The sequence below is a fragment of the Oikopleura dioica genome, chromosome 2, assembly GCF_907165135.1.
Source record: "Oikopleura dioica chromosome 2, OKI2018_I68_1.0, whole genome shotgun sequence".
NCBI classification, from domain to species: Eukaryota; Metazoa; Chordata; class Appendicularia; order Copelata; family Oikopleuridae; genus Oikopleura; species Oikopleura dioica.
In genome coordinates this window covers 11,890,568-11,911,936 of record NC_137292.1, presented here as the reverse complement: position 1 = coordinate 11,911,936, position 21,369 = coordinate 11,890,568, and the positions used below count along the sequence as shown (strand labels likewise).

At 42.5% G+C, this 21,369-nt stretch overlaps 4 protein-coding genes and 2 long non-coding RNA genes across 6 annotated transcripts; 3 read left to right on the top strand and 3 right to left on the bottom strand.

Annotated features, from left to right (window-relative positions):
* Nucleotides 1-44: 44 nt before the first annotated feature.
* On the top strand, nucleotides 45-4,030 carry LOC145698295 (uncharacterized). The gene is made up of 8 exons (XM_081775494.1): nucleotides 45-648; nucleotides 707-765; nucleotides 1,193-2,427; nucleotides 2,470-2,584; nucleotides 2,630-2,973; nucleotides 3,257-3,621; nucleotides 3,662-3,842; nucleotides 3,887-4,030. Exons 1-8 carry the CDS (start codon nucleotides 254-256, stop codon nucleotides 4,028-4,030), a joined length of 2,838 nt encoding a protein of 945 aa, XP_081631620.1. The 5' UTR covers nucleotides 45-253.
* Nucleotides 4,031-4,529: 499 nt separating this feature from the next.
* LOC145698967 (uncharacterized) lies at nucleotides 4,530-8,717 on the top strand. Its single transcript, XM_081776211.1, has 4 exons — nucleotides 4,530-4,719; nucleotides 4,764-4,878; nucleotides 4,947-5,171; nucleotides 6,525-8,717. The coding sequence occupies exons 2-4, from the start codon at nucleotides 4,765-4,767 to the stop codon at nucleotides 6,792-6,794; spliced, it is 609 nt and encodes a 202-aa protein (XP_081632337.1). The 5' UTR covers nucleotides 4,530-4,719; nucleotide 4,764; the 3' UTR covers nucleotides 6,795-8,717.
* Nucleotides 8,718-8,906: 189 nt separating this feature from the next.
* LOC145698969 (uncharacterized) lies at nucleotides 8,907-9,333 on the bottom strand. The gene is made up of 3 exons (XR_014133964.1): nucleotides 9,230-9,333; nucleotides 9,095-9,182; nucleotides 8,907-9,051 (listed from the first exon to the last, which is right to left on the bottom strand). It is a non-coding gene; the product is annotated as an uncharacterized LOC145698969 (long non-coding RNA).
* A 1,959-nt stretch (nucleotides 9,334-11,292) lies between these two features.
* On the bottom strand, nucleotides 11,293-11,852 carry LOC145698971 (uncharacterized). Its single transcript, XR_014133965.1, has 3 exons — nucleotides 11,603-11,852; nucleotides 11,453-11,561; nucleotides 11,293-11,405 (listed from the first exon to the last, which is right to left on the bottom strand). It is a non-coding gene; the product is annotated as an uncharacterized LOC145698971 (long non-coding RNA).
* A 448-nt stretch (nucleotides 11,853-12,300) lies between these two features.
* Nucleotides 12,301-18,267, top strand: LOC145698964 (uncharacterized). Its single transcript, XM_081776208.1, has 3 exons — nucleotides 12,301-12,534; nucleotides 12,579-14,209; nucleotides 14,252-18,267. Exons 1-3 carry the CDS (start codon nucleotides 12,301-12,303, stop codon nucleotides 18,228-18,230), a joined length of 5,844 nt encoding a protein of 1,947 aa, XP_081632334.1. The 3' UTR covers nucleotides 18,231-18,267.
* Nucleotides 18,252-20,492, bottom strand: LOC145698968 (uncharacterized). Its single transcript, XM_081776212.1, has 5 exons — nucleotides 20,314-20,492; nucleotides 19,435-19,583; nucleotides 18,970-19,079; nucleotides 18,849-18,919; nucleotides 18,252-18,488 (listed from the first exon to the last, which is right to left on the bottom strand). Exons 2-5 carry the CDS (start codon nucleotides 19,550-19,552, stop codon nucleotides 18,290-18,292), a joined length of 498 nt encoding a protein of 165 aa, XP_081632338.1. The 5' UTR covers nucleotides 19,553-19,583; nucleotides 20,314-20,492; the 3' UTR covers nucleotides 18,252-18,289.
* Nucleotides 20,493-21,369: the final 877 nt, after the last annotated feature.

Sequence of the window (21,369 nt, the reverse complement as noted above, 5' to 3'; positions counted from 1 at the left end):
ACTCGATAAGACTCTATCTCCTCTCATCCCTGACTTACAGGAAAACATCCACTCGTTGGCCGTCGAGCACGAAGGAATCTGTCGAGTATGTAATCCAATTTACTGGGACGGCGCGCCGACAAAAAACTCGCGGTACTGCGAAGGCAGTTGCCTGGATTGCGAAAATGAGCCGACGATATTTTCGTCTACTGTTTGCGCGACAAAGGGAAGTTTTAGAAGAGTCTTTGGATCAGAGTGTCTTGCCAAGTGTACGATGGGCGTAGATATTGACTTGAAAATCGGGAGTTGCTATGAACCGCCTTGTGAAGAGTGTAAAGATAAGGAATGCAAATTATTCGGGACGGAATGGAAGTGCAATTGCCCGCTTTGCCCAGCGGAGAACCATCCTGTTTGCGGATCAGATGGGGTCACTTATCAATCTCTTTGTGTCCTGAAACGGACAAACTGCGAGTTTGGCTCGGGAGTCGAATTCGTCAGTTCTGGTAAATGCCCGGAAAGAGAAGAAACAGAGGAAACGTGCAAGAATGAGTGCTATTTTGGCGCATATTGTGAGAGAGGACGGTGCAAGTGCGATTTCAATTGCAAAAATATCGATAGACCAGTCTGCAGTGATAACCATATTGAGTTCAAGAACGAGTGTGCTCTTAGGTAAGATTTTTCCGGTTTTTTACCGTGATTTTTTTTCATCAAATTAATTTTCTTTCAGACAATTCGAATGCGAAATCCAGCAACCCGTCCACATTGCCAAGGATGGCCATTGTCCAGGTACGCCCCGCTCAATTACCCCTCGCTACATAATTTATCATTCCGTCTTCTTTTCTAACATTTTCATCCGGAAGGCAGCTGAAATGCCAATTCTAATTTTCGAGTACATTTTGTGCGGATCTCGGGGACAAAAGTCAACTGACCATGAAATCAACGGACTTGCACAGAGTAGACAATAATCATCTTGGATCGGCTTAAAAGCGTCGCGTTTCGGAATTGCATGCGCAATTAGCGCCGTTTTCAAAAGCTTCAAGGATGTCTTAAATGCAATTAAACAAATTTCCTGTGACCTCTTTAGATATTTTGGGAAGGAATATCAGAGAGCTTTAAATTTTTTTTATCATCTGTTTTTGTTTGCAATTTATAAACTAAAATTCAAGCGATGTGGTTTTTGATTTTCGATGACACCTTAATCTAAAAAATTCAGACGATAATGACGAGAGCAATTGTCCAATCTACACTGCTGGTGTCGAGCGAACCGTTGATGGAGTAGAGTGCCGCTGCCCCGAATGTGAGCACCAATTTGGCGATTCTGCCGTCTGTGGTTCAGACGGAATTCTTTACGACTCGCGCTGCGAGCTCAGAAGCCAGGCCTGTCACTTCAACCAGGAGCTCTACGAAGTACCGCTGGAACATTGCGGCGTAGAGGTAGAAGGTTCTGGAGGCGGAGAAGTGTGTAAATTTGGCGGAGTCGATGTTTCAGACAGATTCGACGATGATGAAGAATTCTCAAATCAAATTTACTGCCGCTGTAACTGGCATTGTCCGGATTTCGGATCTCAAGTCGTTGCAGAAGGCGTTGTTTTTGACAACTTGTGTAAATACTACAGAGATGGAAACTGTAAAAATCAGCGAGAACTGGTCATTACCAAGAGCAACTGCAATTGTAACCATCCTGGCGCTTACAATCCTGAAGGACCTTGTGATCACGAAGAAGGTTGTCTTTGTAAACCAGGCTACAAAGGAAGACACTGTGATATTTGCGAGCTGAACTACTATCAATTAAATGGCCTCTGTGTTCAATGTTCTTGCTCTCAGCAGGGAAGTAGAGGCGCACTTTGTGATGAAAATGGACAGTGTTTTTGCAAAGCAGGCTTCATTGGACAAAAATGCGACATAAAAATCGACGTGCAACCAGACGAGTGCCAAGGCTGCACTTTGGCGGAAGTCGAATCCGGAGCTGTCTGCGGAGACGATCATCGCATTTATGGAAGTCTGTGTGGCATGCGCCGGCTACATTGCAATAAAAAGCCAGAAAACCAGCCGGAAGCTGTCAAATACTTCAAGCAATGTCTTTTCAGCGGATATCCACAGATAGAGATTGACAGTGAGGATGAGTCATCGGAGGAATCGGAAATCATGGAGGAGATAATTATGCCGCCAATTTTGCCACCAGCGCCAGAGCCGACGGAAAATGCAGACGAAGAAGGTTCCGGGGGATACATAGATCCACAAATTTTGACCTGCGACGACGAAGAATGCGAAAATAATTCAATTTCATTATCGGAAGCGAAACTGCCACAGGATAGCTCCATCGATTTTGACAGCATGGGATACGATGTGATTCTAACTTTAGCCAAAAAGATGGACTGGAATGACAAAGCAAGAATTGAAAAAGACCTGAGTGAAGTTTTCGCCGCCGAACTCAGGGATATCAAATTGGTTGGCTAAACTAAAGTTTTTAATGTTAATCTTTCTCTTTAGAAATCTGCCAGTATTGATTCAGTCGAGGAAAAATCCGCCACAGTTCACATTGAAATTTCACCAGATAAACCCTACCTCGAATCAAAGATCAACACATACCTTCAAGAAAACCTCGGTATCTTCGAATAAATCTTCACTCAATTCTCAACTTCTTTTTCAGGTCGAAGTTCAATCACCCAATTCAACATTCTCCATGGTCAGTGGTTTGGCGGAGAGTCCTTTGAGCGATACTCTTTCGAGCGCTGTGATACAACTTACGAGTTCGAGATCAAATTCAAGTTCCGAACGCGCGATCCTAATGGTGTCATTTTTTGGGCGGGCAACCCGTTCGCGCTGGATAAGACCTTGGCGTTGAAGATAAAAGATTCGAAACTGGAACTTTCATTCGCAGAAAACGAACCTTATCGGTACAAGAAAGCGGTCAACGATAATGTGTGGCACACTGTCGAGCTCAAATTCAACCGCGGTGGGATCACTTTGATCTTGGACCATGTTCCCCGCCCCGTAAGTAGTACTAAACTAACACGTTGTCTTGAGATGATATTAAATTGCCATGTTTGTAATGAAATGTTTATTTCAAATCGGAAACAGGCCAAGAATTAAAAGTAAACATCTGGCATCTTAAGTTTCATGTTTCGATAAAAGTACGCAATGCTCGGATAAGCTTGAAAAGCTGACTAAATTGATTCTGAAAAGAAAAACTTGAAAGTCAGTGCTTTGTGTACTCATGTTCAAGATAAAGCCTAGGCTTATGAGAAATTATTTTTCGCTTACGGGAAATCTTCAGGAATACATCGCTGCCGGAAAGAAGGATTCGCGAGAACTGGACTTGTCCAATATCTACATTGGTGGAATTCCAAAAGACGAAGAGCTGGATATCCTCTCAAGGCTCGGAATCAACAAGGGTCTTACCGGCTGCTTCCAGATGATAAGCGGCTCGGCGGTAAAATCGGGAGTTTACGAAAACGCTCACTACCCGGTCAAATCGGTTTACAGTTATGGAACTGAGAAATGCGATGGAAGATCACCATGTCAAAATAGTTTGAATGAGTGTGAAAAAGACGATTCTTGTGTCGAATGGGACGGTCTTAGATTTTGTGAAGCTTCAAAGGGACCTCATCGATCGCAAGGAGTCAAGATGAACGGATCAAGGTTTTGCTAATATTCCGTTCTTGAATAAAAATCTCTTCAGCATTCTCATGTTCGATTCGGAAGAGCCAAAGCGGATCAGCTCAATCGAGATTGAGTTCGAATCCACACCGGGAAAGGCCAGTTACGGTCTGCTGCACATCGCCAAAACTGTTGTCCTCTCTGTCGACGAGCGTCGTCTGCGGCTCGATCTGAGTCTCCACGGCACCGACACCGCCGGAATGGTAGTGCGCCAAAATTTTAAACAATAGCGAAAATGATATTTTAGCAAATTCTTGAGGACCAATTTCCGCTTGAAGATGGCGTCAATACGAAAGTCCGGCTTGAATTCAAACCTGGGAAAGTGGAGATGAAAATGTGCCAGGATAAATGTAGAAGCTATCACAGGAACGATAAAACCATAACTGCTTAACTAATTGTTGAAATTTGAAGTTAAGGGGGTAGAAACAGCTTTTCTCCGAAAAAGGCGATTTTTGACCGGCGGTACAGACAAGAAAATCTTTCATTTTAAAATTTTCTCTTTGGGTTTAGATAGAAACATCTTAGATCTAGGAACATCTTTCTCGAAATTCGTTTTAGTCATCAAATTTTTGAGTAAGCGGGCTCAGAAGCAGCTTATCTCTCCGAAATTCTTGATTTTCGCAAATTTTTAAACACGTCTATCTCGAGTCCTCTGATGGTTAAACAAATTTCATTCATATTTTTGTGAAGCTCAACCCTTTTTCTAGGAGCATTTATGAGGAAATTCCGTGAACATAAATAAATCTTTTACTTTCTTTTATGTAGCTGCAGTCCAAAATCGAGAAAGCTGTTTCTACCCCCTTAATTGTTTCGAAAGTTTCGAAAAGAAATCTTCATATCTTAGCACACATCGCAACGAATAACGCTTCCTTACTTATTTATCAATTAAAGTCAAACAAAAACCTACAATCGCCGAAAAAACAGAATCGAGGGTCGTCTTGTCATCGGTCAAATCCATCCTTCAACATTCTCTCATTTGTCCGGCTATTTCCAGCAGCTGGTCGGCTTCCACGGCGTCTTCCGGTCCTTGAAACTCAACGATGAACAGTTGGCCCTGTGGCAGGACGCCGATTTGAGAAGGTAATTGACTATTTTTGAGAATGATTTTAATTAGTAATTTGAAGAATGGTCGCGCCTGCATATGAGCCAGCAATTCCTTTCAGCCGTAAAGTTGGGCCCGTCAAGTTTAACAATGCAGCCAAGTATTTCAATTTCGTCACTGAGCCACTTATGATGATGGTAAGATAATTTCAGTCGTAAAACTATATGCCACTCCTCTCAGAATCTGCATAATCGTCTTCTTTCAGGATGAAGTTAGGGTGCAGATGAAAATCAAAGTTCCCGAGAACACAGAAAGGGAAACAATTTACTACAGCAGCAATGAATTGGGAACAAGCTCGTTGAAAATCCATGTCCGATCCGGTTACTTGGTTGTGCGACTTGAGATCGAAGACATAAAAGACGGAAACGATGTTCTTCTTGAATTGGAGTCACTTTATAGAATCGACAGAGATGAATGGACCGATATTGAGGTAACTAAATAAAGCATTCTGATTCAGGGCTCTAAATCGCGGGGGCGTGCGCCGGGAGCGGCAAAGTCAAACCGCGCGCGCGAACAAAACTCTTGGGCGCGAGGTGCGCCCTCCCGAAAAAATTCGGGAGCAACATTTTTCAGCGCTCACGGCGAGTTCCGGGCGCGCCCGAGCCTCTCGTTCGCGAACCAAGGGCTCGATCGCGCCTAGGTTCTGGCGGAGCGCGGATCGAGCTAGCAGCGCCGCGCCGATGTATAGGAGTACCCGCGCGAGTAACGCGGTCTTCACGTTCTTCACGCGGTCGTCATTGATTTTTCAGAAAAGCTTTTTCGAAATTTTTTCTGTTAAACTTATCTACATTCTCTCAGCCTTCACCTCCCACTTTCAGATTTTCATTATCACAATTAATTCTTGAGTTAGAGTAAAAAAGAGAAATTCAACTTCAAAAGGCATAAACTCCTGCAAACTTTATTTGTTCTCAACGAAATTTGATTCACCGAAAAGAAGAAAAAATTCTGTACTAAAGTTACCTAATGGGGTTATGATAACAATCACCTGCCGAGTGGAAGGTGAGCTTTTCCGGAGTGGATCGGTTCCACAGCGGTCATTCGCGTTAATATTTTGGCTTGTTTGCGCTTGATTCCCGCAAAGTATGCGCTAATAACTATGGACCATAGTCTTAGACTACTCTTAGACTACTTAAACTCCATAGTATGGATTATAGATTCTTATTACTACTTTGATGATTTTCATAACACCTCATTACATAACTTTTGATCAGAATTTTTTGGGCTTTCCGGTGGAAGCAATTTTATATAATTTCATATTTTCAAAATTGAAAGTGCTGAATCCATTTGAAGTTAAACTTTTCTTTCGTCGATAGCGACTGAATTAAGAACGATAGAGAAAAACTTAAAACGACAATAGAAAGAAGAGTGTATATAAAGTATATATGCAAAAACGAATTTTTGAAAATAGCTCATGTCAAAATTCATAATGAAGATAATTCATCATAATTTTGAAAGATATTCTTCAGGGGAAGATTCTTTCATTCAATTTTCACAAGCTGATCGATTATAAACCGAGAAAATAGGCGCAAACTCGGACCCGCCGGCGCTTTCATTTTGAAATTTTGCTCCCCAACTTGCTCGGGAGGGCGCCGCTTGCTCCCGAGATTCTCGTTCGCGCTTGAGTTCAACCTCTGGCGCTCACGGCGCGCGCCCCCGCGATTCGGAGCCCTGTTCTGATTGTTCTAAAATTGATTAATGTTTTTCATTGATGAAAATATCGTAAATTTACAAATACTTTTCTTCGAGACAGAATCTTATTGTTTCTGTTATTACTGTTATTTAGGTCGTCTACAAAAAAGAAAAGGACGTCGGTTTCCGAACCCTCAATCTTCTCATCGACAATGGTTCTTATGCCGACTCCGACCTTGCACTAACTACTGTCGATTTCGCCGCGGACGGTTTTGCGTTTATTGGTGGAATGAAAAACGAATTCGGTGACTCAATAGAAGGCTTCCATGGATGCATTTCGGACGTGTACCTGAACAAACGGGAGTTAGATCTACGCCTTAACCTGATAGAAGCTCCAACAAGCGGGCTTGGAGAGTGTAAATAGCCAAATACTCAAAGACAAAAAAAACGATACCCAACTTCTACAAACGTACTCATCCTTGACTCCCATCCTGCGTGCTCAGTTCAGTTCAGCAATAATACCTCCTTCCACTGCAAAAAAACGAAAGACCGAAAAGTCGGTCCGAAAGCCAACTTCTAAAGCGTCAACATCTAACTAGCCAAAAAAAAGAAACGAAAACGAAAAATTTACAGCATAAAAGTACAAATTTAGGTTCTGTATAAAAAATGGGCATTATACAATTTTTGGAACTTTTGGGCTTGGACGATGAGTAATCGGAACTTTTAAGTGTGGACGAGGAGTAATCGGAACTTTTAAGGGTGGATGAGTAGTAATCGGAACTTTTAAGGGTGGACAAGTAGTAATCGGAACTTTTAAGGGTGGACGAGTAGTAATCGGAACTTTTAAGGGTGGACGAGTAGTAATCGGAACTTTTAAGGGTGGACGAGTAGTAATCGGAACTTTTAAGGGTGGACGAGTAGTAAAAGGATTTTCCTAAAAAGTTAAGCGAAAAAAAGGAACTTTTAAGCACGGACGACTAGTAATCGGAAAAGTGATCTTAGAAAATTTTTTTCAAATTAAATTTTAAGGGTGTTTAAGGCCTGCCGGCCTAATGAAACCCCGTTTAAGGGACCCAGTTAGGTAGATTCAGGCGCGAATTCAGGCGCTCACCTGATGATCAGTTGTCAAGATTTTTTCAATCTTTTTTCTGCAAATTATATCCTCAGACTCTCAGCTTTCATTTCCAATTCTCAGAATTTTTATACGACCTAAAGTTTGGTCGCTAGAACTGAATGAAGTTCACTAGTTTCAAAAGCTATCTTGTCCTACAGTTCTCATTTTTACCAATCAAAATTACTACTGGCTGAAAGCTGAGAAAATTTTCTACAAATCCCACCTAGTGTGCAATTTTCTTGTCCTCATATATGGCGTACAGAAACTGATAACCATGTAAATGAACCAAATTTAGCGCGCGCAGCGTGTCACGCAGCGCTCAAAAGGCTTATTTGCGAGGGATTCCCACTGAGCGCGCGCTAAGTACTTCCAAGAATCGCTTCCTGATTACAATCAGTATTGACATAAAATTGCACACTAGGTGGGATTTGTAGAGAATTTTCTCAGCTTTCAGCCAGTAGTAATTTTGATTGGTAAAAATGAAAACTGTAGGACAAGATAGCTTTTGAAACTAGTGAACTTCATTCAGTTCTAGCGACCAAACTTTAGGTCGTATAAAAATTCTGAGAATTGGAAATGAAAGCTGAGAGTCTGAGGATATGCTTTGCAGAAAAAAGATCGAAAAAATCTTCACAACTGATCATCAGCTGAGCGCCTGAATGCGCGCCTGAATCTACCTAACTGGGTCCCTTAAATGAAAGAGGGGCCCGAAAGGCGCATTTTAAGGGGGTTTTCTCTAGGCCGGTAGGCCTCTTACACCCTTAAAATTAAGTTTGAAAAAATTTGGAAAAATGAAAATTTCCATTTTTTTTCTTGGATTTTTAGGAAATCCTTTTACTACTCGTCCACCCTTAAAAGTTCCGATTACTACTCGTCCACCCTTAAAAGTTCCGATTACTACTTGTCCACCCTTAAAAGTTCCGATTACTACTTGTCCACCCTTAAAAGTTCCGATTACTACTCGTCCAAGCTTAAAAGTTCCGATTACTCATCGTCCACACTTAAAAGTTCCGATTACTCATCGTCCAAGCTTAAAAGTTCCGATTACTCCTCGTCCACACTTAAAAGTTCCGATTACTCATCGTCCAAGCTTAAAAGTTCCAAAAATTGTATTATGCCAAAAAATGATCTTTGTGTACATATAATTTATTTCTTACTCATCTATTCCTCACTCTGTACATTCACACTTGTTACCTCAATTTTAAACTGTGTTCTGGAACCTCCTCATTTTATTAATTAGACAAAATAAACATTTTTGTTGAAAATAATTTATTCCACATTTTAAACTATACATTCTCCTGCTTCGGCAGCTTCGTTTGCCTCAGCTTCCGCCTCCTCGGCTTCGGCAGCCTCAGCATCGTCTACTTCTAAAAGCATATGATTGAATCGATTTCTTTTTAATTTACCGTCGTTGACACTGAGGGAGCCACCGGAGCCAGAAACCTCAGACGTTGGTTTTTGATCCAAATGACGTTGGGAAACAACTGTCGTTAGATTATCCGCGGGTAAATACGATCTGTTCATGTCTTCTTGGTCTTTCCAGCGCAAGTCTTTTACCGGCTTGATTCTTAAAGCAGTGCTCAAGGCTGATTTTACTCATTTGAACTTACGGTTTAGGGGCAGCTTCGAGCCATAAAGATCTGAAATGCATCCTGTTGTTTTCGAGCATCGTAGAAGGGCTGGAAACTTGAGCGACAACTTAGAAAAAGATCTATTAAAAGAGGGTCAAACAGTTACAATTTTACCAAGAGGAGTTGTTGTATCGATTTCGTAGTCTTTTTGACTTTTTCAAGTTCTTTTGACAGCGAGCCTTCAGCAGGCGGCGGGTTGGGGAAGGGTAACGTGCTCTAAATATTGAGCTCATCAACTATTCTCCTGCTTACTTTTGATACCTGATTTCCAAGTCTTTCAAGTGTAGCATTATGAGAAGGAAAAACGCTTTCATCGCCTCTGTGAGTGTTCTCGCTTGAATTTTCTTTGAGGTAATCTAAATCATGTTTCAACTTATCCTAAGATATTCTAGCTTACAAGGATTGTTGCAGCAGTAGGTCTTCTTTCCGAGAAGTTTTCTCAAATGATGCCTCTCAAAAATGACGATCAGTCCCACAGCAATCACTAATAAAAATGTGCCCAAGAGAACAAGGTACCAAACAACTCCGGGAACAGGGAATGTGAACCCACTGGAGCTGGAAATTTGAACAACTGTTTCCGAGTTTGGAGTAGCTGGAGAAGACAGAAGCGCTGAGTTCGAGTTGCCAGATTCGAATGGAGTCAGGGTTGGAATGGAATTTTGGCCGATTGATTTGACTCCACTGATGACGATGTTGACCGTGCCGCCTGCTTCGGAGCATAAACCACATGTCTATGGACGGTTACGGTCTTTCATGCCTCGTATTAAGATTACCTTTGGACATAAAAGTCGGATCTTTTCGATTCTGTTGCACTGAACCAGCCAACTTTCATCGCGGCACATGAATTTTTGATCTACAAAAGTTGTCATCATCTTTCATACCATGAATGACTGTTCACTGACCTTCACATTGAATTTCGCTCGACATGATTTCTCTGTTTGCTTTTTTCTGCAACTCGTTATGAGAGGGCGAGAAGTTGATATCGGAGAAACTATAAAAAGAAAGTCCAAAGGAGTATTAACAATGCAACTGTCACAAGTTTAATCATCCGCCGCCTGTTTGATTGACACTCTTACTGTACCCAACACCTTAAAAATGGGTAGTACTACTGGAGTGTCTGTTATTCCGTTTATTCTATCAAAGCTCTATTTGTTTCGATCGAGATTCGAATAATTTATGCGGAACATATGTGCAAACGATTCTCTTAAATTAACAAAATCTGATTGATATTTTTTAAATCAAGAATAATTTTCATACCTTCTTGGATTTTTTCTCTTGCAAAATGAAATTTGGAATCGTCGCGGGAGTCACCCGCTGACTCTGAAATTATCCACTCTTTTTAATCCTCTTTTCCCACTTCATGTAAGTCTTTCATTTTTTTCCAAAATTAAAATTAACTCGAGATTTCTATCTGTGAATATTCAATATGCGAATAGTAAACAGAAGTGATAGAGCCTCGGCTGTAACAGCCAGATGGCGATTAATTCTTTTTCTTTTTTTTTCGGTTGTAAATTATTAACCGTCATTTCAAAGTCGATTATTGTGACATGCAGCGCTCTGTCTCACACCCTTTTCCGAATTAAATTAAATATCAATTTATAATTACTGCCTATATTCTGATTGAAGGACAGTTTCTCATTCATTCTCTAATTATTTATCCTCTGACTTCCCGTAAAGGATCAGACTCGCTTTACTTACATTTTTCTTTTCGCTTTATAAAGGCTTCTAAAAAGCCAATAGAAATGATCTCTTGTAAATGATGGTAGCTGATCTCTGCATAATTAGCTCCAGGATCGAGCTCTTCAAGGACAGAACGGATCGACCGACCGCAGCGCAGATTTTGCAAGATCTCGCAAACCACCTTCCCCGCCCTAATAAACCCAAATCCACACCATGAAATCACTTTTCCGATATTATTAATTCTTTCGTGTTTTAGATTTTCAATGCACATATGAAATGTCTTTCCTTTAGGAAAATCCATCTTCTTCTTCTTCGACTTCTTCAATAATTCCTTCTTGAAGCTCGTTTGCTTCTATAAAAATTTTAAAACTCAACTCACATTTCTTTGTCATTGAACTCTTACCTTCTTCAACGATAAAATGGCAACTGTTTCTGTAAATGCTATATCGTTCCGCGCGGCTCCTTCTGCTCATCGCCTAAAAATGAGCAATAAAAACGTAAACTTGAACTACCATCCTTGCCTCCGAACCGACATCGGACATGTTGGTAATATCAATGGAAGGTGGTTTCCGCGGCGAGTCGAACAAAGGCGCCTGACCAAAGAGAACTACTGTTAAAACGAAGTTGAGAGGTAGAGGAAAATGAACATAACGATACCGATAAAATTAATAACTTCTTCGATATTAAACTCGACCAATATCCAAAGTGCGCAGAGCAAACTTGTCAAAATTATCGCGATCGAAAGAAAGAACATCGAGATGCAGTCCTTAAAAATATTTTCTTTCTTGCTTTCAGGGCAGTACAAACTATTGCGGACAGTTCTTCATACTTCGTTTCATCTTGGTAATCTCGATAGGACATTATTCTTTTAAAAACTCAAAGGTGAAAATCAAATTTGAAGCTGCGAGAAGCATTGATTCATGAAACTCCAGGCTTTTGTATAAATTTTTCATGAAAAGACGGCATTTTTGACATTTAATTCCATCACCATATGCCTAACAGACGCCATGATTGATGGAAAAGTACCTTTTTCTACAGGAACAAACCCAGAAGTAAATTTCCCAATAACCGGCTTATCATCACTTTCCTGATGGATTATTTTAGATGCGCTAATAGTGATATGCACGCGCCAAGAATAAAACAAAGTGTGAAAGTCGTCAATCAACGATGGTGACAATGTACCGCACGGGAGATCAGGTAGGTATAAAATACCATTCCTGCTCGTATTCTTACAGATATTGCCTATCTTTCAACAAGATTAACGTCACTCTCGTGCGGTAGAAAGGTACAAACGCGCTTGGCACTTGGTTAAGTACAGCTGAAACGCAGGAAATTAGCGACTCGTCATCTTTATCAGAGCCGGTTTGGCTCTTCCAAGCAAGTCAACACCTTCAAATCGTGTGCATAAATACGCCCCAGCTTTTTGCAATTCAACATTTTGTTCTGAACTAAAACTTCAACAAGGTATACCCAGAGACTTAATTTTTTATTAATTATTTTTAAAGATGTCGCTTTGGGATCCCGAGGCAGCCGGTAGTGCCGCTCAATGGCTCCGACTTCCCGATACCACTATGTTGGAGATCCGAAACCAGCCCTTTGAGGGTGGCAAGCAGGTCTGGGTCCCTTTCTCTGAGACTGGTTACGTCAAGGGTCTCGTCATCGGTAAGGGTGACAAGCCCGGAACCACCAAGGTCCGACGATTGAATGATAACAAGGAGAAGGACTTTAAAGACGAGCAGGTAAGCTGTTGATTTGAAAAAACACTGATTTACTCCGTCTTTAGGTTGAAAAGCAAAACCCTCCAAAGTACGAGTTGCTCGAGGATTTGGCCAACATGACCTACCTCTCTGAGGCTGCTGTGGTCTACAACTTGGACGAGCGATACAAGAAGTTCATGATCTACACCTACTCCGGTCTCTTTTGTATCACTGTCAACCCCTACAAGTGGCTCTCCGTCTACGACAACCACGTCGTCGGTTGCTACAAGGGCAAGAGAAAGTCTGAAATGCCTCCCCATATTTTCTCCATCTCCGATAACGCCTACAACGATATGTTGCGAGAACGACATAACCAGTCCATGTTGATCACCGGCGAGTCCGGAGCTGGTAAAACTGTCAATACCAAGCGAGTCATCCAGTACTTCGCCGTTGTCGCCGCCCTTGGATCTGGAGGTAAAGACGGTGACGACGGTGCTCCAGCTCTCAAGGGAGGTGGAACCCTCGAAGATCAGATTGTCGCTGCCAACCCTGCTATGGAGGCCTTCGGTAACGCTAAGACCACCCGTAACGATAACTCTTCTCGATTCGGTAAATTTATCCGAATTCACTTCGGTCTCACTGGTAAACTCGCTTCTGGTGATATCGATACCTACCTGCTCGAAAAGTCTCGAGTTGTCTTCCAGCTCAAGGCCGAGCGATGTTTCCATATTTTCTACCAGATCTGCTGCGAAGGCCGAAAGGACATCAACGAAATGACCCAGATCACGCACAACCCTTATGATTACAAATACTGCTCAATGGGTGAGATTAAGGTCAAGTCTATCAACGATGTTGAAGAACTCGATGCTACTGACTCTTCCTTTGACGTTCTCGGTTTCAACGCTGAGGAGAAGGCTGGTATCTACATGATTACTGCTGGTTTGATGCACTCTGGCAACATGGAGTTCAAGCAGAAGCCCCGAGAAGAACAGGCTGAACCCGATGGACATGAAGCTGCTGATCTTGCTGGTTACATGTTGGGTATCTCTGGTTCTGAATATACCAAGGCCCTCTGTACCCCACGAATTAAGGTCGGCGCTGATTACGTGACCAAGGGTCAGACCGTTGACCAGGTCAACTACGCCCTGAAGGCCATCTGCAAGGCTGTCTTCGATCGACTCTTCAAATGGCTCGTCGAAGTCGTCAACCGAGCCCTTTCTACTGACCTTCCTCGATCTTTCTTCATCGGTATTCTCGATATCGCCGGTTTCGAAATTTTTGAATTCAACACCTTCGAACAGCTCTGCATCAACTACACCAATGAGAAACTCCAGCAGTTCTTCAACCACCACATGTTCGTTCTCGAGCAGGAAGAATACAAGAAGGAAGGTATTGAGTGGGAAATGATCGATTTCGGTATGGATTTGGCCGCTACCATCGACTTGATCGAAAAGCCTCTTGGTATCATGTCCACTCTCGAAGAAGAGTGCATGTTCCCGAAGGCTACTGATATGACCTTCAGAGACAAGCTCTTCCAGCAGCATTTGGGTAAGAACGACAAGATCGGCAAGCCCAACCCCAAGAACCACAAGAACGCTGACGTCCCTGCTCCTCACTTTGAGCTTTACCACTACGCCGGTACTGTCGGTTACAACGTCACTGATTGGCTTCTCAAGAACAAGGATCCTCTCAACCCTTCTGTCGTCGGTCTCTTTAAGTAATATCACTTTATTTTTACTGATTTTAACTTTGTTTTCAGGAAATCTTCCAACAAGTGTATCCTCGCTCAGTGGGACTCATACGTTTCTGCTGAAGAAGCCGCCGAAGCTGCCAAAAAGGGTGGCGGAGGAAAAGGTGGAAAGCGGCAAAAGGGTGGTTCTTTCCAGACTGTCTCCGGTCTTCACCGAGAATCCCTTGGTCGACTCATGTCAAACCTTCGATCTACTCAGCCCCATTTTGTCCGCTGCATTGTCCCCAACGAAATCAAAAAGCCCGGCCACATGGACTGGAATCTTGTTCTCCATCAGCTTCGATGTAACGGTGTGTTGGAAGGTATCCGTATTTGCCGAAAGGGTTTCCCTTCTCGAGTCCAGTACGAAGAATTTGCCAAGCGATATGTCATTCTTCACGCTGAAGCAAAGAAGGACCAGGAGTTCTGTGACTGGAAAGCCATGTCTAAGGAAATTTGTACTGGAATCGCTCTTTCCGACCAGAAGCATAAGTTCGGCCACACTAAACTTTTCTTCAAAGCTGGTGTTATTGGTGATCTCGAAGACGAGCGTGATGAAAAAATTGCTGCCATTCTCACTTCTCTCCAGTCTTACATGCGATACCGACTTGCTGAGCGAACTTACGCTGAGATGATCAAGCGACGAGATTCGATCGAAATCATCCAGGGTAATATCCGAGCCTTCCAGTACTTGAAGGACTGGGAATGGATGAAGATCATCTACAAAATCAAGCCTCTTATCTCCCAAGCCGAAGAGGGCAAGAAGATGCAGGAGCTTGAAAAGAACTATGATGAGGTCAAAAAGCAGCTCGAGAAGGAGAAAAAGCGACGAGCTGAGCTCGAGGAGCAGTCTGTTGCTCTCGAACAGGAGCGAAATGAACTGACCCAAAAGGCTGAGACTCAAAACGCTCTCCTTGATGACGCTGAGGGTCGATGCGAAGAACTCATTGCTGCTAAGATCGAGCTTGATGCAAAGATCCGAGATCTCCAGGAGAAACTTGAAGATGAGGAAGAAATGAACAACGAGCTTGTTGCTAAGAAACGAAAGCTCGAAGATGAATCTTCCGAACTTAAGAAGGATATTGATGATCTTGAGCTGACTCTTGCCAAGATTGAAAAAGAAAAGCACGCAACTGAGAACAAGTCCAAGAACGTTACCGAGGAACTTGCTTCTGTTAGCGAGGCCATTCACAAGCTTGAAAAGGAGAAGAAAGCTCTTCAAGAAGCTCACAAGCAGACTCTTGGAGATCTTCAAAATGAGGAAGAAAAGGTCGTCAATCTCACCAAGTCCAAGGGCAAACTCGAACAGCAGGTCGATGATCTTGAAATCGGCCTCGAAGCTGAGAAAAAGTCTCGAATGGACCTTGAACGAGCCAAGAGAAAGCTTGAAGGCGACATTCGACTCTCTCAAGAACAGATTATGGATCTTGAAAATGACAAGGCTGGTCAGGAAGAAGCCTTGAAGAAGTCTGAATTTGATTTCTCCCAGCTCAACGCGAAGCTTGAGGATGAGCAGGCTATGGCCGCTCAGCTCCAGAAAAAAATCAAGGAGCTCCAGGGTCGAACCGAAGAAGTCGAAGAAGAGCTCGAATCTGAGCGAGGTGGACGAGCTCGATCTGAAAAGACTCGAGGAGATCTTTCCAGAGAACTTGAGGAGCTCGCTGAGCGACTTGAAGAAGCTGGATCCAACACTCAAGCTCAGATCGAAATTGCCAAGCGACGAGACGCTGAAGCCGCCAAGGTTCGACGAGAACTTGAGGAAGCCACTCTTAACCACGAATCATCTCTTTCTAATATCCGAAAGAAGCAGGGTGATCAGACCACCTCTCTCGGCGAGCAGATTGAAAATCTTAACCGAATCAAGCAGAAGCTCGAAAAGGAAAAGTCCGAAGCAAAGATGGAAGTCGATGAGCTCCACGTCAATGTTGAGTCTCTCACCAAATCTAAGCTTAACTACGAAAAGCAGACTCGCAACCTTGAGGATAACATCGCTGACCTCAAGATGAAACTTGAAGAAGGCGCCGTCGTACTTTCCGACTCCAACAACGATAACAATCGAATCCAGATGGAGATCAACGACTATCGTCGACATATTGAAGAGAAGGACACTGTTAACACTCAGCTTGTTCGAAACAAGAACTCCCTCTCTCAAACTCACGATGAGCTCAAGCGACAGCACGATGAAGAGTCCAAGTCTAAGAACTCGCTCTCTCACCAACTTCAGTCTCAGCGACACGACACTGATATGCTCCGAGAACAGATGGAGGAAGAGCAGGAGTCCAAGCAAGAACTTCAGCGAAATCTCAGCAAGTCTAACAACGAGTGCGTCCAGTGGCGAAACAAGTACGAGACTGATGCTATTCAGCGAACTGAAGAACTTGAGGAAGCTAAGAAGAAGCTCGTCGCTCGACTTCAGGAATCTGAAGAGCAGGTCGAAGCCGCTCAAGGCCGATGCGGATCTCTCGAAAAGACCAAGACCCGACTCCAGGGTGAAGTTGAAGATCTCTCCGCCGATCTTGAACGATCAAACGCCGCTGCATCTCAGCTTGACAAGAAGCAGCGAAACTTCGATAAGCTCCTTGCAGAAGCTAAACAGAAGCAAGAAGAAGCCCAGGTCGAACTTGAGCTTGCTCAAAAAGAAGTGCGAAACCAGCAGACTGAACTCTTCAAGCTCAAGAATTCTACTGAAGAGACTGTTGAGAACCTTGAAGCTATCCGACGAGAAAACAAGAATCTCGCTGAAGAGGCTCAGGAGCTTGTCGACCAGCTCCAAGAAGGATCCAAGACTATTCATGAGCTTGAGAAGACTAAGCGAATGGCTGACCAGGAGCGAGCGGACATCCAGTCCTCTCTTGAAGAAGCCGAGGCCGCCATTGAGTCCGAAGAAGCCAAGACTCTCCGAGTCCAGGTTGAACTTCAGCAGCTCAAGCAGGAAATCGATCGACGATTGGCTGAGAAGGACGAAGAAATCGACAACGCTCGACGAAATGCCTCACGATCTGTTGAGCAGATCCAAGCTTCTCTCGACAATGAGATGCGAGCTCGAGGTGAAGCCATCCGATCCCGAAAGAAGATGGAATCCGATCTTAATGACCTCGAGGTCAACATGGCTACATCCTCCCGACAGGCTCAGGATGCCCAGAAGAACACCAAGGATCTCCTCCTTCAGCTCAAGGACTTGAACCAGAGACTTGATGATTCTCAGCGACAGACTGAAGATCTTCGAGAACAATCTGCTGTCTCTGAGCGACGAGTTGGCCTTATGACCTCTGAAATTGAAGAGCTCCGACAGGGACTCGAGCAGGCCGAGCGAACCCGAAAACAGGCCGAAAACGACCTCATGGAGGCTAACGAGCGATCTAACATGCTCCACACCCAAAACGGCGCTTTCATCAACCAGAAGCGAAAGATCGAGGGTGAGCTCAACGCTGTCAAGACCGAAGTCGAAGAAGCCATTGGTGAGGCTCGATCTGCTGAGGATGCTGCTAAGAAGGCCCTCACTACCGCCGCCCTTCTCTCTGAAGACCTAAAGAAGGAGCAGGACCAGTCCCAGCATCTTGAGCGTATGAAGAAGAACCAGGAGAACTCCCTTCGAGATCTCCAGATGCGACTTGACGAAGCTGAACAGGTCGCTCTTAAGGGTGGTAAGAAGGCCGTCCAGAAGCTCGAGACCAAGTGCAGAGAAATCGAAATGGAACTCGAGAGCGAGCAGCGACGAACTAGCGACAACACCAAGGTCATGCGAAAGCTCGAGCGTAAATACAAGGAAGCCAACTACGCGAACGATGAAGACAAGAAGAACCTTGTCCGACTTTCTGACAGCATCGACAAGCTCAACTCCAAGGTCAAGTCCTACAAGAAGGCCGCTGAAGACGCCACTGAATCTGCTTCTTCCGCCATGTCCCGATTCCGAAAGGTCCAGCACGAACTTGACGAAGCTAACGAGCGAGCTGAAATGGCTGAAGCCGCTGTTAACAAGGCTCGATCAAAGGCTCTTGAGAGCAAGTAATTTATCACTGACCACGATTTCCAATAAATTTGTTAATTAACAATTTTTGTTTGAATATATTAGTTTGAGTTTGAAAAAGAAGTTTGCAGTTCAAAAGTCGCCAGTAGCGAATCGGAAGTGTAGCCAGACTCGTCGGTAGAGCCAGTAGAACTTGATTTGCCAACACTCGGCGCTAGATTTGAATACGTTCTGTTTGCAGAATCCATCTTTACTGTGTTGGTTTCCAACTCTGTAGCGTAGTAATTGATTGTACTCGACCTAAAACAGAAATTTTGAGGCGGTTAATTCATCTACAGTTGAGATCAATAATGAAGAGAATAACATCTGGAATATCTCAAGTGGTGTCTTTGATCCACAATTTAGCTTAATTATTATAATTTCGCGCTATAATTCAAAATTATTCAAGAGCATAATAGTCAGTGAAAATTTAGCCTTAAAAATTACGCACCGATAGAATTTCTAATTGAATTTTAAGGTCAATTTCTGACAAAATCTGTCACAGATCGATGCTACTCTCGCCGGAAGCGCGCATTGCTTCTAATAAAGGTGTTTTATTGAATTTCCAGGCCTTTGCCAAATCGCCAGAGGGGCGCGCTATTTTGTCTGAGTGAAATTTACCTGTTTAGCAAAGTGTCGCGCCTGTTGGATTCTGCTATTGATTCCAGGTCTGCCTTTTGCGCCGCTTTGATCTTCAATGAAAAAGTTTTATTTAAAAAATATTATTCATTTTAACATTTACCTTTGAGACTCGCTTTGAGCGAATGAAGATGACACAAACGGGCACAGCGGCTAGAGCGAGTGCTGCGGCAATCATCAATATTCCCAGAATTACGAGGCATTCTTTGTCAGCTAAAAGTGAGAGTCAAGAATGTTTTTGCCTTGAATAATATATATTTTATTGCAAGTTTTGCAACTGCGTCAACTATCGGTTATAAACCTTCAACTGCCGATAATGACGTCCGACAGTTATCCTCTAAAATTATTCACTCTAATTAGACCTCGCTTCCCCAATTATGCCTTCTGATGTTGTTATTTGGCAAGTTGTGGAAAGTGATCGATTTTAGGAAAAAAAGGTTTAGGGATCAAATTGAGTTCTTTCCAGAAGAACAGCTCTGAATGCGAAATCATTCAATTATATGATACAATAATTCCTCAATAAAAGCTTGTTTTCTGACCATTTTTGTCTCTATGAAAGAAAAAGTACCTGCTTCGCAAAGGCAAATTTTTGGCAATAGACATTTTGCTTGGCTCAATTGATTTTCATCAGAATCTGCAATTGTGGCGGAAGTTACTGTCAGGAAAAGTTCGGTGGCGTTTGACATCACTGATGATTGATTCCAGCGCTCATTCTGTCTAAAAGTCTTTGATTGGAAGGAGGAAAGAGATTAATAGATGATAAATTAATTCGAAAATATCGTAAAAGGGCGATTCCTTGGCGTGAGCTTGGTCCGGCGCCAAAATTCATTTTTTTTAATTAATCAGCATTTTCCTTTCGAGGATGTCTAAGTACGGCTTAGTGCGAAAGTGTTTTACTAATAAAGCTGCCTTATTAAAAAATAAAAATGGTTCTGCGACTTTGTGAGTGTCTTCATTCTGCTCGTAAAATTTTTCATCAAAGGGCCAGCCAAATTAAGTTGTTGAAATTTCGACAGCTGAAATTTAAAATTTTCATCATTGTTTTTTTTGAACTGATCCACTCGATTTTCTAAGTGAATGATCAGAAATATGCATATTTCCTAACAAGCATATGATGCTACTGCTGTCCCTCAGGAGTGTGTGAAAATTTAATAACAGTAATCTCCTGTACTTATTTTCGGATCAGTGTTTGGACTTTCTCATGACGTTGTGAATCTGTTTGGATTCCGCTCTTCAGAAAGAAACCTTTCAAAAAATGACAAGGAGCACTTGTGCAGCAAAGGACAACTACTCAAAAACTCAATTACCATTACAGTAATTTGCGTCCGACTTGTTATTAATCTTGTCATCAGAGAACATACGGGTTAATTGGTAATTTCTTTAGCTATAGAAATATATAATGACATTTTAATATGTCGGTAAATAAACGAAAAGGCAAGAAATGTACCTGAAATTTTCGTATAAAATTGATAGACCCTCTCTCAAAAATCTTCTTCAAATTCGTATTTTTTTTTTGTTTTCGATGTCGATCTGCCCAACCTCTTTTTTTTAAATTTTTTAGTGCTTGAAAAAAATGTCAGTTTGAATGTTCTTTTTTTTAGAGAAAATGAAATTTGTCGAGTTGGAGGAGATCTCTGGCGCTGCGCTAAATAAGCGTGAATGATTCAGAGAGTCGGAGCTCAATCAGCGCTAGTCGCGAGTAGCGCGTTTTTAGCGCCCTCTAATGCCCAAAACCCACTGTTGGAAAATCGGATTAACACGGCTTATTAGTTAAAAATCTTCACGTCATTCTGATGCTACTCTGAGGTCAAAAAAAAAGAAACAAGGCGATAATTTTATATCGAGCGGAAATCGACATTATCAACTTTTTAAGCCAATAAAGTTATTAAATCGCTTAAAAAGACCCTTTTAGAACCGTTTAAAAGCTTTAATCATTACTTCTCACGGAAGTAAAAGCCATCAATTATTCTGAGGCCTGTCAGAATACTGATAAGCGTAGTGGTGATTCGTCCCCCGGCGGGAGATGAATCCTTATCAGAAGAAAAAGGGACAGCTGAGACCTGGCTTTCTGTTTCCAAAAACTTTCTAAAAGTAAACAGAAAGTAGAAAAGTTCAAGTCCCATTAAAAATAAGCAAGCTGAAGGGTAGCCAAAGGAAAAGGAAAATTAAAAGTTTACCTCTTTCTTTCATCTACAAACTTGAACATGAAAATTGAGATGGATGATTAGATTCTCCCCACGTTTTCCCAAAATAAATTTTTGAATAGCCAGGGTATTAACAAATATGATTTCAAGAGCGTCGGAGCTCAGAAGACGCGTCAAATTTGCAGCAGGGTAGAAAAAAGCAGGTGCTGACCTTCAGGGGATTTATGGCTTTAGGAAAATCGCTACTTATGAAGTTATGGGAGATCGTTAGACCCTAGATCATTTTAACAATATCAGAATCGATTTAGAATATTCATTTTATTTACAGATTCAGACAAAATACAGTTTATATACAGAAC

Bases quoted from the DNA above. Each gene is read 5' to 3' on its own strand.
- LOC145698295 (XM_081775494.1), top strand. From the start codon at position 254: ATGGGCGTAGATATTGACTTGAAAATCGGGAGTTGCTATGAACCGCCT. The intron at 2,585-2,629 runs GTATCTTCGAAT...CTTCTTTTTCAG, and splicing joins ATACCTTCAAGAAAACCTCG to GTCGAAGTTCAATCACCCAA. The intron at 3,843-3,886 runs GTAGTGCGCCAA...ATGATATTTTAG, and splicing joins GCACCGACACCGCCGGAATG to CAAATTCTTGAGGACCAATT.
- LOC145698967 (XM_081776211.1), top strand. From the start codon at position 4,765: ATGGTCGCGCCTGCATATGAGCCAGCAATTCCTTTCAGCCGTAAAGTT. The intron at 4,879-4,946 runs GTAAGATAATTT...GTCTTCTTTCAG, and splicing joins CTGAGCCACTTATGATGATG to GATGAAGTTAGGGTGCAGAT. The intron at 5,172-6,524 runs GTAACTAAATAA...ACTGTTATTTAG, and splicing joins ATGAATGGACCGATATTGAG to GTCGTCTACAAAAAAGAAAA.
- LOC145698964 (XM_081776208.1), top strand. From the start codon at position 12,301: ATGTCGCTTTGGGATCCCGAGGCAGCCGGTAGTGCCGCTCAATGGCTC. The intron at 12,535-12,578 runs GTAAGCTGTTGA...CTCCGTCTTTAG, and splicing joins AGGACTTTAAAGACGAGCAG to GTTGAAAAGCAAAACCCTCC. The intron at 14,210-14,251 runs GTAATATCACTT...CTTTGTTTTCAG, and splicing joins TCTGTCGTCGGTCTCTTTAA to GAAATCTTCCAACAAGTGTA.
- LOC145698968 (XM_081776212.1), bottom strand. From the start codon at position 19,552: ATGTCAAACGCCACCGAACTTTTCCTGACAGTAACTTCCGCCACAATT. The intron at 19,080-19,434 runs GTACTTTTTCTT...TCTCACTTTTAG, and splicing joins AATTTGCCTTTGCGAAGCAG to CTGACAAAGAATGCCTCGTA. The intron at 18,920-18,969 runs GTAAATGTTAAA...TTTTCATTGAAG, and splicing joins GCTCAAAGCGAGTCTCAAAG to ATCAAAGCGGCGCAAAAGGC.